At 38.9% G+C, this 14,111-nt stretch overlaps 1 protein-coding gene across 1 annotated transcript; it reads left to right on the forward strand.

The window, feature by feature from the left end:
- Nucleotides 1-765: 765 nt before the first annotated feature.
- On the forward strand, nucleotides 766-4,756 carry LOC311281191 (D(1C) dopamine receptor). The gene has a single exon (XM_084393965.1). The coding sequence runs from the start codon at nucleotides 877-879 to the stop codon at nucleotides 2,212-2,214; it is 1,338 nt and encodes a 445-aa protein (XP_084250091.1). The 5' UTR covers nucleotides 766-876; the 3' UTR covers nucleotides 2,215-4,756.
- Nucleotides 4,757-14,111: the final 9,355 nt, after the last annotated feature.

Here is a 14,111-nt window from a genome sequence, read left to right on the forward strand (position 1 = left end):
AATCATATCAACAGATGCATAAGCTATTAAATGAGCTAGAGAGGGAGGAACACAAAACACAAAAACTGCCAAAAATAAATGGTTTCTGAAACTTGCCATGGCAGACTGCCAGCCAGCCACTGACAGGTCACGTGACATCAGTTGCTGCTCCTGCCAGCCAGCTGAAGATTGAACCCCCTAATTTTGAATAGAATTATGTAAAATTATTCGGAGAGTTAGTTGACATTAATTTAACATATTTTAATTAAATAAAATGCTTGAATTTAAATGTGTAGTTATCACCTTAATTATATGTAATGTTTAGCAAAAACAATCAATCAGTCAATCACTGTGCCTTTTAAATCGCTTCAACCAATTACAACTGACTCCCAAAAGTTAAATTAAGAATGTCACTGAATTACGAATGTCACTGAATCGATCCGAGGTAATTGATGTTTCAACAGCATGCAGAACTTTGCATCTTTAATAATAATAACAACAACCATAATTCAATTGTCAGTTGTTACCATTTGTCATTTATCGTTTGGAAAGTGTTATTGTTTACAGTAGCCTATCTTCTGTCCATTGCAGACCTTGTGAAATGAGATTTCAGGTTAATTGGCAAGTCATTCGGAGTGAATGAATGTTTGTGTGGATCACACAGAGTCAGCGGTGTGGACATAAACCAATCACAAAGCGAGAACTTCTCGAGCGAGACTCACCAGCGCATGAATGTGGGTCATTCCGCGCGCTCATCACCGGGAACGGACGCAGGTTTCCCAACTTGCCAACATGGGACAGAGCTGGATATCGGACAGGTCATTCCTAACGAATAGCCTATAAAACAGGGTAACTGGCCATTATGAAGAGCTTTGGTAAGATGCAATATTAACGGATATGTTCGTAGAGATGGAGAACGGTACAAACCACACGCAGGACCGCGCGCACGGAGCGCAGGAGCAAGATAATGGAGACGGGCAGAACAGCGTGCGAGCTCTGCTGGGTTTCGTGCTCTTCCTCCTTATTATCTCCACACTACTCGGCAACACGCTCGTGTGCGCCGCCGTGGTCAAATTCAGGCACCTGCGCTCCAAAGTGACCAACTTTTTCGTTATTTCTCTGGCGGTTTCGGATCTCTTCGTGGCCGTTCTGGTGATGCCGTGGGAGGCGATATCCGCGGTTGCGGGCACGTGGCTCTTCGGCCGGTTTTGTGGCATTTGGATAGCCTTTGACATCATGTGCTCTACTGCGTCCATCCTCAACCTGTGCATCATCAGCGTGGACCGCTACTGGGCCATCGCGAGCCCGTTCCGATACGAGCGCAAGATGACCCACCGGGTGGCTTTCATGATGATCGGGGTGGCGTGGACCTTGTCCATCCTCATATCCTTCATCCCGGTTCAACTCAACTGGCACATGGCTGAGGAAGGTGAGGAGGGCACAGCGGGTAATGGCACCGACTACAGCGACAACTGCAAAGCCAACCTAAACCGGACGTATGCAATCTCGTCTTCACTGATAAGTTTCTACATCCCCGTAATCATTATGATCGCCACGTACACGAGGATATTCCGTATTGCGCAAACACAGATCCGCAGAATCTCCTCTTTGGAGAGGGCAGTGGAGCACGCGCAAAACCACCACCATTCCAACGACTGTTCTAACGAGAACTCGCTGAAAACCACCTTCAAGAAAGAGACCAAAGTTTTAAAAACACTCTCTATCATTATGGGTGTTTTTGTGTTCTGCTGGCTGCCGTTTTTCGTACTCAACTGCATGGTGCCCTTCTGCCAGTGCGTGAGTGACACTACCTTCACCATCTTCGTGTGGTTTGGATGGGCCAATTCCTCCCTCAATCCCGTCATCTACGCATTTAACGCGGACTTCAGGAAGGCGTTCTCCTCGATTTTGGGTTGCAATAAAATGTTCCCCAGCACAAACGTTGAGACGGTGAATTTCAGTAACGAGCTGGTGTCCTATCACCACGACACGACACTTCAGAAGGAGGCGCAGCCGCTGGCCATCCAGATGCCGAACCCTCGAGAGGAGCCGAGTCTCCCGTTCGATAAGAATTCGGTTACATCGAACGTGTCCCGGAATCACAAAAATAGGCACTTGCCCAACATCGGACAGTTTGAGTGCGACGGGGAGATTTCCCTGGACACTATCACACCATTCACCTCCACGGGACTCATGGAGTGCGAGGGAATCCCAGGTCAAATAATCACTGACTGACTCAGCGAGTTTTTGGGGGTAGCCAAGTTTTGTTTTTTTTGTTTTGTTTTTACCGTGCCAAAGAAAGCCAAAACGAACTGTTTGGGTCTTGCCAAATTCACTGAACGAGTTTCATTCTACATTACACAGGAATGCATTTCAAATAACTTTTCGGTAACCAAAAAGTAGGCTATATGTCTTATTTTCGCCTGCCACAAAAACACGTTTGCTCGTGTAGGCCTATATAAATACTGTTGTTGTTTATCACTTCATAATATTTTTTTTTTACAAACATAAAACAAATTTGGAGACTGGAAGATTTGCGCGAGACAAACCACAATAGCCCAAGATATAGTCCTATCGTTATAAATTACTTAGGTGAAAGTCCCATGAAAGTCAGCATAGGCCTATTCATCAGCACACTGAAGCGATTTTATTCACTCTTTGATTGACGCTGGTGGAATGATAAACTCAAATCCTACATAGGCTACTGCATGAAGTGGGTCACATGACCCTTATTGACCTCAGTGGCTTTCTTGAAAGAAAACACAGATCCTATTTTATCTTTATTTTAAGCATAATTAAATAACTTAATCTGATTAAGCACATATGTTTTTGTTAATTTGCCATGTACATATAGCCTACAGTAAAATAAGAATTTCAGTATAACTAATTGTATGTTGTGTAGTAATGTACAATGTTACAATTGTACATTACGATTTTAATGTGAGAAATTTCAATTTGCTTGCAACTTTTGCAGATTATGTAGCTATAATCATTGAGCACATTTAGCACACCCTCCACTGCTTTTTACACAATAGTCTCATATATTTGTCATATAGCCACCTCCATCACAGCTCTGCACATATTGGCATTCTCTCGGCTTACTTAATGAGGTGCCACCTCGAATGCTTTTAATAGCCTCCTGAATTGAGATCCATGATGGAGACTTATTGTTTGCTTTTCCTTCACTCCCCGGTCCATATGCTTAATTGTATCTACAAAATTATTTCAAGCATTAGAAAGCATGAGAAACATTCATTTGGTCAAATGTCTAATCCTCTTTAGGGTTAATGATCACACACAGATCTTAAAACACATTGATCTGAAATTCCTAATACTTTTAAGAGTTGACATATCCAAGTTAAGGTTACTGATTCTGACCTTAAAGATGCATAAAACACCTTTGCATTTTTTTCTTCTTAAATATCATTTTAATCACTTGCAATCATTTGTATTCATTAAGTGCATTTAGAGGCAATATATTTTGAGGTTTGTAATAAGATATTTTTTTTACTGGTTGAATGTGATTGTTAACAGGACAACCAGGTCATTCCTTCAAGAGATAGAATGATTTATGTCTCAACTCCTCCCTGTTTCTAACCTACTTCATGCTGGATTGCATTATGTGATAAATAGGCATGGGGTTTCTCGTGGTAAAATACAGAATACCACAAACAGGAATCTGGGCATTAAGACAGTAGCAGTGGAAATCTCATTCATAGATCCTGTTCTAAAACTGATCATGTTGTATAAACATTGCATGGGGTTCTTAAGCTTATATTTTTTGCAGAGTTGGTCTATTCAGCACAGCCTCCTTGATCAAGCAAGGAGAGTATGATCATGAAATGTATAGGCAGCTGAGAAATAAAATAAACATAATGAAAAAACAACATCAGCATAAATCATAAAATCTTTCATCTATAATGATGAATATTTATTTAGGCCACTGTCTGACTCTTTTGAAGGGGGTGGATTGGAATCCACTGCTGCTTCAATGTATTTGTAATGAGTGATAATCAAGGTGTTGATCAATATTTTTCCTTCTAAATATCACATGAGTTGAAATACTTCTCTGGAGATTTTACTTTGTTATAGAAATTACCAGTGTGATTACTGAAATGTCCTTTTCATGTATTCTTTAATGTCTGTATTTGATATCTGAATGCAGTAACAGTACTTGCTTATTTATCCTGGCTTCCAGAAATGAAATAGGGACTGGTTTTGTGTTTGAGAAACACGTCTTCAATGTGTTAAAACATATAATTGAAGCCAATAGTTTAAGGAACCATTTCTTTGTTAAATCCTTACTTTCCAGTTAGACTAAAGTGTTCCTCTCCTTGAGAGAAAGAACGCATTATCTTGATGTTTTGAGAGGATTCTAATGTTTATAGTTAGAGCCTAGCCAAATCCAACCTTGGAAAAGCTGTGTGTCGGTGTGTGTGTGTGTTAAATCTTCTTGGTTACAGGTTAAGGAACCACTGGCATTATTGGAGATTGACTGAGTTGTTGTTCTGGACATACTGGCGCCCAGCTATCCAAATCTGAGAACTGGAAGGTCACGATGTGCCTAACTTCAGGGTCTGAGTGTCAGCTGCATCATCAATGGAGATATGCTTCCATCTATCTGTATATGTATGGTTTATCTATTTTTTTAGCCAATCAGAAACTGCAACCTGAAGCAAGGACGTAGCTTAGACCTTGGTGAAGGGTATAGCTGCTGTGATCTTTGTAACTGTAAGCGGGGCGGCCTACGAACTCCTGTGTGAGTCTTGAAGCTGACTTCTGCTGGTGAAACTGCAAACTATCTTCAGTAAAACATTTCTTCAATTTATTATAATTCTGACTCCGGGTCTTCTTTCAAACATCTGGTCCTTGGGTCCTAAACTGTTACCCCCTAACAGTTATGGTGGAGAATGTGCAGGAAATTATTCTTTGGTGACATCCCTGGCTAATCAACAAACAAGGTAGTAAGATTTTATTATTTGGTTAGGGCTGTCTGAATGGAAGAGATTGGAAAAGGAGAGCGGAAGAGCTTCACTCTGACGAGGAGAGTGAGGATTAATTATACTAAAGTATAAGATGTCGCTGATAGCGTCGTTATGGTTAGCGGCAGCAGACAGCGCAAGCGAAGTGTGCTCTGTGGGGGCCCCGCTGGGAATTGTTGGTGTAGTACCACCCCAGCAGAGTACGTCCCTGGATTGTAGGTCCAGTGCGCCGCAAACCTGCTCCATCTCTTCCATCTCAGATAGGGGATCCCCGAATTTAGTGAATCAGGCAGTTAGGGATACTAACAAAAATAGGGTTGTTTGCCAGGGATGCATCAGGAACGATCCCAAGAGAAAAATAAAAAAGTTGTGACCCAAATTGGCGTGGACCAACTGTCATGTTGGAGTATTCTTTGCAGTTTCATCACGCAGATTTCTGCAGTAACTTCAGGTGAGTTTGAACCGTGATTAAGATATGGCTGACGAATTGAGAAACTTGATCAGTAACCTGAACAGTCCTGAAACAAGTGAGAAGGAAGAGAGCAAACGCTGTAAGCAGCTGTGCTCTGAAGCTCTGACTTCAAAGAGATTTGCAGAAATTAAGAAAATGGGTATAGTCAGGCTTTTGATTATGATTAGCAAGATAAACAACAACTTGACTGGCTACAAACAAAGAAAGAAACTGAAATTTTTTCATTTTTAGCCTTGTATTGCTTCCGATGATTACAAAAAGCAAGTAAATGTAATTGTGGGTCGGGGATCATTTCCTTGGGCAAGTGTGACTAAAGATAAACAGAAACTCTGTGAAAACCCCTTAGAATATTTTGAGCATTTCCATGCAGCTTATGAAAATTAATGTTCTGCCAATGATAATGATGAAGATTATGATATGGCTATTGTGACTGAATCCGCCACTGGTGGACTGTAAAAAGAATACAGAGAACCGCTTATCAGTGGCTCTGTTTACATTCCTGATTGGGACACACTGCTTCAAGGGTGTTCAGTAAGTTGGAGCCGTTTGCAAGCTATGATCAACTATAGATGTCCGATGATGTAGTTGAGGCTGATACACGAACCCACCAAATGACAGAGAGTGTTTTAATTGTGGTCAGCAGGGCCATTTAGCCCATAATTGTAAATGCCCACTCAGAAGGTGAGAAAATGTGAAAGTAACAGACATTTCTGGTATTAATGTGGGTTTGAAAGTAGATCAGTGTTTAAATGAAAGTATCAAAGTTTCCGTCTGAGAAAGAACAAGAGATAAAACCCAGGTCAAAAGACTGAAGTCTTAAGGGAATCCTTTTGAAGGAAAGATCTATAATAACATAAGTGAATGGTACTATACGGTTATCCGGACCACACGTGACCACAACCGCTCTTGGTTGGTCGTAACCCCAGTGACGGGTAGGTTTAGGGGCGGGGTTGGGGTAGGTCATCACATGTGGTCCGGATAACCGTATAGTACCAAGTGAATTGATGAATACAGGTTGATGTAAAATGAATGACTCCAACAAATGTGAGTTGCAAAAATATATAAAAATAATGTTTATTTGAAAACGCATGTAATTTCTGGCAAAGATGTCTTAATTTGGGCTAGAGTTAAAAGATGGTAGATAAAGTCTGAGGTTGGAAGTTTTTGAAAATGCATGCATACCAGTCCTGAATGCCTCACAGTCTCTCTCATTCAATGTCAGCTAAAAACTGTTATCTGAGCCTGTGTCATAGGTGATAATAAGCTATTTATAGTAAGGCACAGTGTTTCAGTTGAAAACCATAGACATGGAGATGTTAAAAGAAATCATGCTACAGGCAGTTCAGATTTGATACATTTAGAGGGCAATTTGTAAATGTTTTATAAAGTAAAACTGAATGACTTTAAAGAAGTCTTTAAAATAATAATACAGACCTTAAACGATAGAAGTGAGTTTTTTTTTGTTTTTTTGTGACTAGTTTATTTTAGGACCAGTAACAACTTTGTCTCATTTTAGTCTCCACCATACAGGGCCGATGGCTCCGGCTACAGATGTAAAAGAACACTGAATGGATGTTGTGATAACTAAATTCACTGAGTATAATCTCAGCATTGCGATTTTGCTGATTTGAAGTTGTTTAACAGTTTATGGTTTATCTATTTTTTTAGCCAATCAAAAACTGCAACCTGAAGCAAGGACGTAGCCTATACCTTGGTGAAGGGTATAGCTGCTGTGATCTTTGTAACTGTAAGCGTAAGCCTACGAACTCCTGTGTGAGTCTTGAAGCTGACTTCTGCTGATGAAACTGCAAACTATCTTCAGTAAAACCTTTCTTCAATTTATTATAATTCTGACTCCGGGTCTTCTTTCAAACATCTGGTCCTTGGGTCCTAAACTGTTACCCCCTAACACTTTATTATCAGTACGGTCAATAATATGTTTTATTATATAAAAAAATGTTTTGTTTATTTTATGCCTTAACTCTTATATATAATACAACCTGACTTTTGCATTAGAGAATGCACAGAGAACAATGAAAGATATCAGACTCATTGCAAATTACTTCCTGATTTTGAGCAATTTCTCGGCAACTTGTTTTTATGTTACAGTGAGAGAGTGACGCTGTGCAGAGATGAAGCAATTTCTGTTTCTTTGCTTTTCACTGTCATCCTGCTTTCACTCAGAATTTCTTCAGTCTTGTTAGAGTATTCAAAGGCTCTTCAAAACAAATTGAAAAGAGAGAGAAAAAAATATTGATAAAAAAGATCCTGCTGAGCATCACCTGGCTCAGGAAGTGTTTCATCTTGTCAGAACAAAGCCTTTGAGTCATACTGCAAAAACAATCCGGCCTGACCCACCGAGACCCCTAAAAAACCCAATGGTCCTACCTACAGGCCAGAAGACACAGCTGTGAGTAGACATGACAGTGCGCTGTAAATAAAAGCAATTACAATTTATCCAACATATAGCTTCTGTGAATCTTTATTTAAACATGTCAGACCAACAATATACTCCCAAACTAACAGAGCTGTCTGAGTGGACTATCTGATCTTCAATGTTGCTGATTTGTTAAGGAAGTTCCCAGAATGCATTGAAACATGATTAAATTGTGCAGTTTTCAGCTATAGGATGAATTTTTTTGTTGTTTGCTGACTTTAATCATGCTGTTACCCCTCTTGACTATTCTTTAAATTATTGATTTAAAATAAATGTTCTCCTTCGGAAACCAAATTGATGGCTATATTTAAGTGAAAAGATAACAAAAATATTAATTTAATTACATGTTACTAATTGATAAAATTAGAAAGAAGAGAAGTGACAGGTGAATAATGAGAAGTTAAAATGCCACATGAATCAGACAGGCTCATGAAGGGAGAGGTCGCAGACCAGAGTAAGGAAATAGTGCAAGAAACAGAGACAGAATCCTAATATTAATACTTTTAAATGTGATTAGCTTGTCACGTTTCTTCACAAAACATGAAAATAAAAATAATAAGATAGTGGCAATGTGATTTCTTTCTGCAGCTGCGGTCCCAAACCACTCATAACAAATGAAGATGTTAGTTTAAATCAAGAAAAAGAAGAAAGAGGCAGAATCTGCACTAGCAATTTCATGTGAGAGACTCTTCTGAAAACAGAGACGGAAAAGAAATCTGCCGAAAGATGACGGCACCACTCTCCAAGGATTCTTATTTCAAACAGCTTTGGTCTATTCTTGAGAGAAATAAAGGAAGGAACTAAATACAAACACTGATAAACACTAATGACAGAAACACAGGTGGAACAGATGATAATTAACTAGACACAGGTGATACAGATGAACTGATAATGACGGTGAAGATGGCACGTGACATGATGACAGGCAGACAAGTCCAATGAAAACAAACTAAACAGAACACAATGGTGACAGTCATGTGGTTGTCAAGGGGAAGTCCAGGGTCACTAAAACATAACCTGATACCGCTGACCTATAAAATGATGAATGCATTTATGCAGCCAGTGAAGTCATATTGAAACAGCCTCTGACACACACCCACAGACTGAGTCGTGGCTCATTGGGCTGAAATGTTCAGAAATTGATTTATACCAACATAAAGGAGGAAAAATATTTCACCTTTGTTATTAAAACTGAATGTTACTTTATGAATTAAAGATCAGTGGCAGAGATAGTCAAATCACCCACTGTGTTTATGCTGCAAATAGAAGAGTTTGATTTGAAATTCAATATCATGGCCCATTTTAGTCAGTTTCTCTGCAAGGGTCCATCACTGTAAAAAATATATTTTTGCAATTTAGTTATTTAAACTTATTTTTTTGTGTGTAGAGATAAATAGATTGTCCAGACAACAAGAAATTTTAAGTTTTCTTGTCCTCAACTACTGAAAGTTAATGAACAAGTAAAATTGTTATTTTAACTCAAAAATGTATGTTTAAACAACTGCACTAGATTTTCTGTTTAAATAACAAGTATAATTGTTATTTTAACTTATAATTGTAAGTTGAAACAACTGCACTGAATTTTCTGCAGGTTTTACTTCAGTTACTCTAATGCTTTAATAGCAGTAACCTAAACTTAATTTACTGTGTAAACTAAACTTAGTAAACTAAACTTTATTTATCTATCTATCTTGCTGTAGTAAACCTAAACTTAAAGCTTTTAAAACCGCTTCAAACATAAATCTTCAAACTTCAAGATATTAAATCTATTTCAAACTTTCTGCTCAGGTTTTCTCAAGCCAACGTCAATGGTTGTCTTGTAGTTATCACTAACTGTGGTAAATTAATTACAGTGCATTTTATTTTAGTACGTAAACATTACTGTTAGCCTATTTACAATTATGAGCATAGATTAATTACATTACACCAAAAACGTATAGCTGCTTCTAGCAGTTTTTATTCTTGGACAGATTCAATCCATCATGGGCGGATTTGAGCGACCCATGAAAAATGAACCACTCAAGATGATTCGCAGAATAATTTTTCTTCTCTGAATATTTCCGAGAGAAGCCAGCAGAAACCGGATGATTTTCCATGTTGGACCACACATGCTTCAGAAGAAATAGAGTGATACAGAGAAAGTGTGACTTTTTATACTTTGAAAGTGGATTGTTGCAAGTTTTTAGTTCGTAATAAGCGTTTTTATAGTCTTGTGTTATCGAATAATATATTAAAGATTTGTAAAGCACACAATTAAATGTTTGTAATAATCACAATGTAAATATTTGTCACAAATCCATAATTTCTGACAATAAAATACATTAAATTCATAAGTGCAAATGACAATTAGTAAAAGCAGATTTTCAGAATGATTGTCCATTTCGAGTCAGAGTGTCTTGCACATAGAAGAGTCGCTGATTGTACTTCCTTGTGTTGACTTAGAGCTTGAGTCAAGTTGATTAAAAGCTGCTCGTTCACCAACCGGACCAAACCGGATTTTTTTTATTTATTTTTTTACCTCAGTCACTTCATTCCAGTCAATATTAACCAACTGCAGAACCGCAGAACCATACGTCATAGCAGTGTGAAGATGACAGCGCCAGCCTAACAGTCTGATGCCGGAAGTGGGCGGGGTTAAAGCATCTAAGGGGTGGACACGATGGGTAGGTTTAGGGGTGGGTTTAGGGATCAGGGGGTGGAGATGGGTAGGTTTAGGGGTGGGTTTAGGGGTCAGGGGTTGGAGATGGGTAGGTTTAGGTATGGTACATGTAAGGTGGATATGTATGGTATGCTGTTCCGGCATCAGACTGTTAGGCTGGCGCTGTCGTCCTCACACTGCTATGACATATGGTTCTGTGGTTCTGCAGTCAGACCTATCTCATTCCAGTTGCAAAGCGCCAGATACGTTTTCACCACAATCTTTGAATTAAAAAAGTAATTGTCAAATTGAATCGATATAGGGTGAAAGATAACAATTAATGTTAATACGTCTGTGGTTTGAGAGTTTTAATTACTATTCGAGGTTTGGCTCTTGCACCATGTCGTCACGCTTATGTTCATGTTTTAAGAAATCTTGATAATAGGGTGAATAACTCACGATGTTGTCATGAATTTAAGATTATTGAGTGTATTTCGAATCAGAGTGCTTTGCACATAGAAGATTCACTCATTGTACTTCCTCGTGTTGACTCAAAGGTTCCGTCAAGTTGACCAAAAGCTTGTTCACCGACCAGATTTTTTACCTCAGTCACATGATGTTTTATTAACAAGGTTCGGGAGGAGCAGGTGCAGATAATTAACCCAATCAGCACAAGTGGAGATCAATCAGTAATCAACTCAGGACAATATAAATAACAGCAGAACCCACCTCTGTTCCTTGACAGTTTATCAGCATCCCACCTCCACCCCATCTCCTCACTTTTAGTTCCATCTCGTCACTTCTAGTTCCATCTACTCTTACCAACGGGGGGAGTACTCTGGGTTCGGGCAGAAATTCCGAGCTCGGAGCCCTCCACCCGGACAGCACGCCAAATACGCATAACCTTTACTGTAATAATTATATGTAGATGTGAACTCGTGAAATCTCTGCAATCTTTGGAAATTCTTAAAATTAACTATCAATTTGAATGGATGTGGGTAAAATAAGTAACTTAATATATCTGTACTTTTAAAGGTTGTATCAGCGATTTCAGGCCCAAAAATAAATGATCACATTCATCTAATCTTTCCTAACGATCCAATCACAGACAGGGGTGGGTGTTGTGAGGTTTTCGCGTGCAGCCCTCATAGGCAGCCGTGCACGAGCGCAAAACCTCACAACACCCACCCCTGTCGGTGATTGGTTGGAACACTATTTATTTTGGTTTTGAGTGGTGGTGAAACCAACTGTTTTTGTGTGCAGATCTCAGAGCCTAGGCTGCCTACAGAGACGCGTTTTTTTGACGGCATGCTTATGGGGCGGGCAGCTAGCGGATCATTAGGAAAGATTAGATGAATGTGATAATTTATGTTTGGGCCTGAAATCGCTGATACAACTTTTAAATGTTACTATTTTTAGTAATATTGGAAATGGTTGTGATTGACACACTGCATGTTTCAGTGATGCGTGTTTGAGTCAATTGTAATTTGAGAACACATTTCAACCATCTTCCTAAATTCATCATATGAATCGTTTATAAACCTGTTGTATTAAGTTTTAGGGTCTCTCTGCATTTGAAAGCAAAAATAAAGGGTTAGTTCACCCAAAAATAAAAATTCTGTCAGTAATTACTCACCCTCATGTTGTTCCAACCCCGTAAGACTTTCGTTCATCTTCGGAACACAAATTAAGATATTTTTGATGAAATCTAAGAGCTGGCTCACTCCTTCATAGGCTTCAAGGCTATTTCATTCTGCCGGCCCAGAAAAGTTAGTAAAAACATTGTTAAAATAGTCCAAGTGACTACAGTGGCTCAACCTTTCAAGCGACGAGAATACTTTTTGTGTGCAAAAAACAAACAAAAATAACGACTTTATTCAACTATTCATTTTCTTCCGTGTGGGCCTCTGACATGAGTTCACGAGAGAGCCACAGAAGTGACAACTGAGAAGATGACGCAGATGGGTCTCGATGTAGTGTTTAAAATGGTTCTAAAGTGTGCATTTCCTGGATGTCCGAATCGTGAGAAACCAATTAGAAAACGTAAAAGTGCCTTACCAATGCCGCAAAATGAATGGCTTACCTTTCACACTTTCCCATCAAATGATCGTGAGCGTCATCTTCTCAGTTATTGCGCATGCGTCGTGGCGCTCTCGTGAACTCACGTCAGAGGCCCGCACAGAAGAAAATGAAGTTGAAAAACAAAAAGTATTTATTGGTTTTATTTATTGGTTTTATTTATTTGTAAACTTATTAGTTTAACTAACTAATAAGTTAGTTTAACTAAAAAAAAAACCCATTCAAAAGGATAACAGAAAATAATGAGTTAAGTCAACAAAAGATTTTTTCATACTTTCATACTTTTTTCATACTTGGTCCTAATGATCCGCTGCAGATGCAGTGTACATTGTAAAAAATCTTACAATGTACACTTGTAAGAACTGATTTTCCTGCTAAAACAAAACGCACCCTGCAATAAAGCCATAAAATGCACCCTGGACAGCAGATAGCAAAGACAGAGCACAGAACCTTGTCCTGCCCAAACTTATCTCATTGTCCCCTTGTTTGACTTCAACTCATCCCCCTCTCTCCCTCCTCAAGGCACTGAAAGTTCATTAAGAATGTCTATATAACACATATGGTGTATCTTGTGAATATGTTGTTTTTCCTTTTCATGTTTGGTGTCATTTTAAAGGGCACCGTGCGATTGGTAAAATGGTCTTAATTTCATTGCAGTCATTGGTTTAATGAGAAAGATTGAGAACTCAGGAGAATCCTGTATCTCCTCTCTGGCTGATATCTCTTTACGATATCTCAAGAAACCAGGTGCTACCCCCTGGGGTACATGGATTGGCCCAACCAACTCTAAACAACATTTGTTTAACCCCCTTCTGTTCTGATCTGATATTTAAGGTGAGGTAACAGAGCAACCTTTGGGAATCTTTTACCAGGAGAATCCCCCGCACAGTAATACATGTCAGTATTTTCCTGTTGGAAAACCCTAACACATTACTGTGTGTCTTTGTCAGGAAAACATTACTTACTTTTAGAGTCATCTTTGAGTAAATGATGTCATATATTTTTGAATTGGCTTTTAATAATTTACTTCTGTAATTGGCATGAGATATTTTTACCTGACAAATAAATGTTACATCTTGATTTATTCTGCATTCTTTCGAAATCATTATTTCCAGTAGATTAATGTGTAGTCTGGTGTTTCCGCAAATTTTGTCCAGAATAGATCAAACTGGAGGCACTTTGAATGGACCATGGGGCACATCTTTAGATAGACCTCCTGATTTCTGACTATTCCCTGACTTAGCATGTTGTACGCTGCAAATATTATAAAAAATTACACCTATGGGTCTGCAGTGAGCGGCTGCATTGGGTAAAATATTTGCACTGCACCCTCTGACTATTTCAGGACTGGCTAGTTTGTGATCGTGAGCGCGCAGTCGCGACGTGACGTCTCAAAGCGACACTAGGTCCGTGATGAACGAATAATTGAAAGTATGGGATAATCAGAATAATCAAAGATCTAAATTAATTAATAATCAATATTTATGATTATTTTCTAATCAGAAATACGATCTAAATTTGATT

Source organism: Rutilus rutilus, assembly GCF_951802725.1.
Source record: "Rutilus rutilus genome assembly, chromosome: 21".
In the NCBI taxonomy this organism is placed as follows: Eukaryota; Metazoa; Chordata; class Actinopteri; order Cypriniformes; family Leuciscidae; genus Rutilus; species Rutilus rutilus.

What these genes read in the sequence shown, in the direction of transcription:
- LOC311281191 (XM_084393965.1), top strand. Translation starts at nt 877, where the DNA reads ATGTTCGTAGAGATGGAGAACGGTACAAACCACACGCAGGACCGCGCG.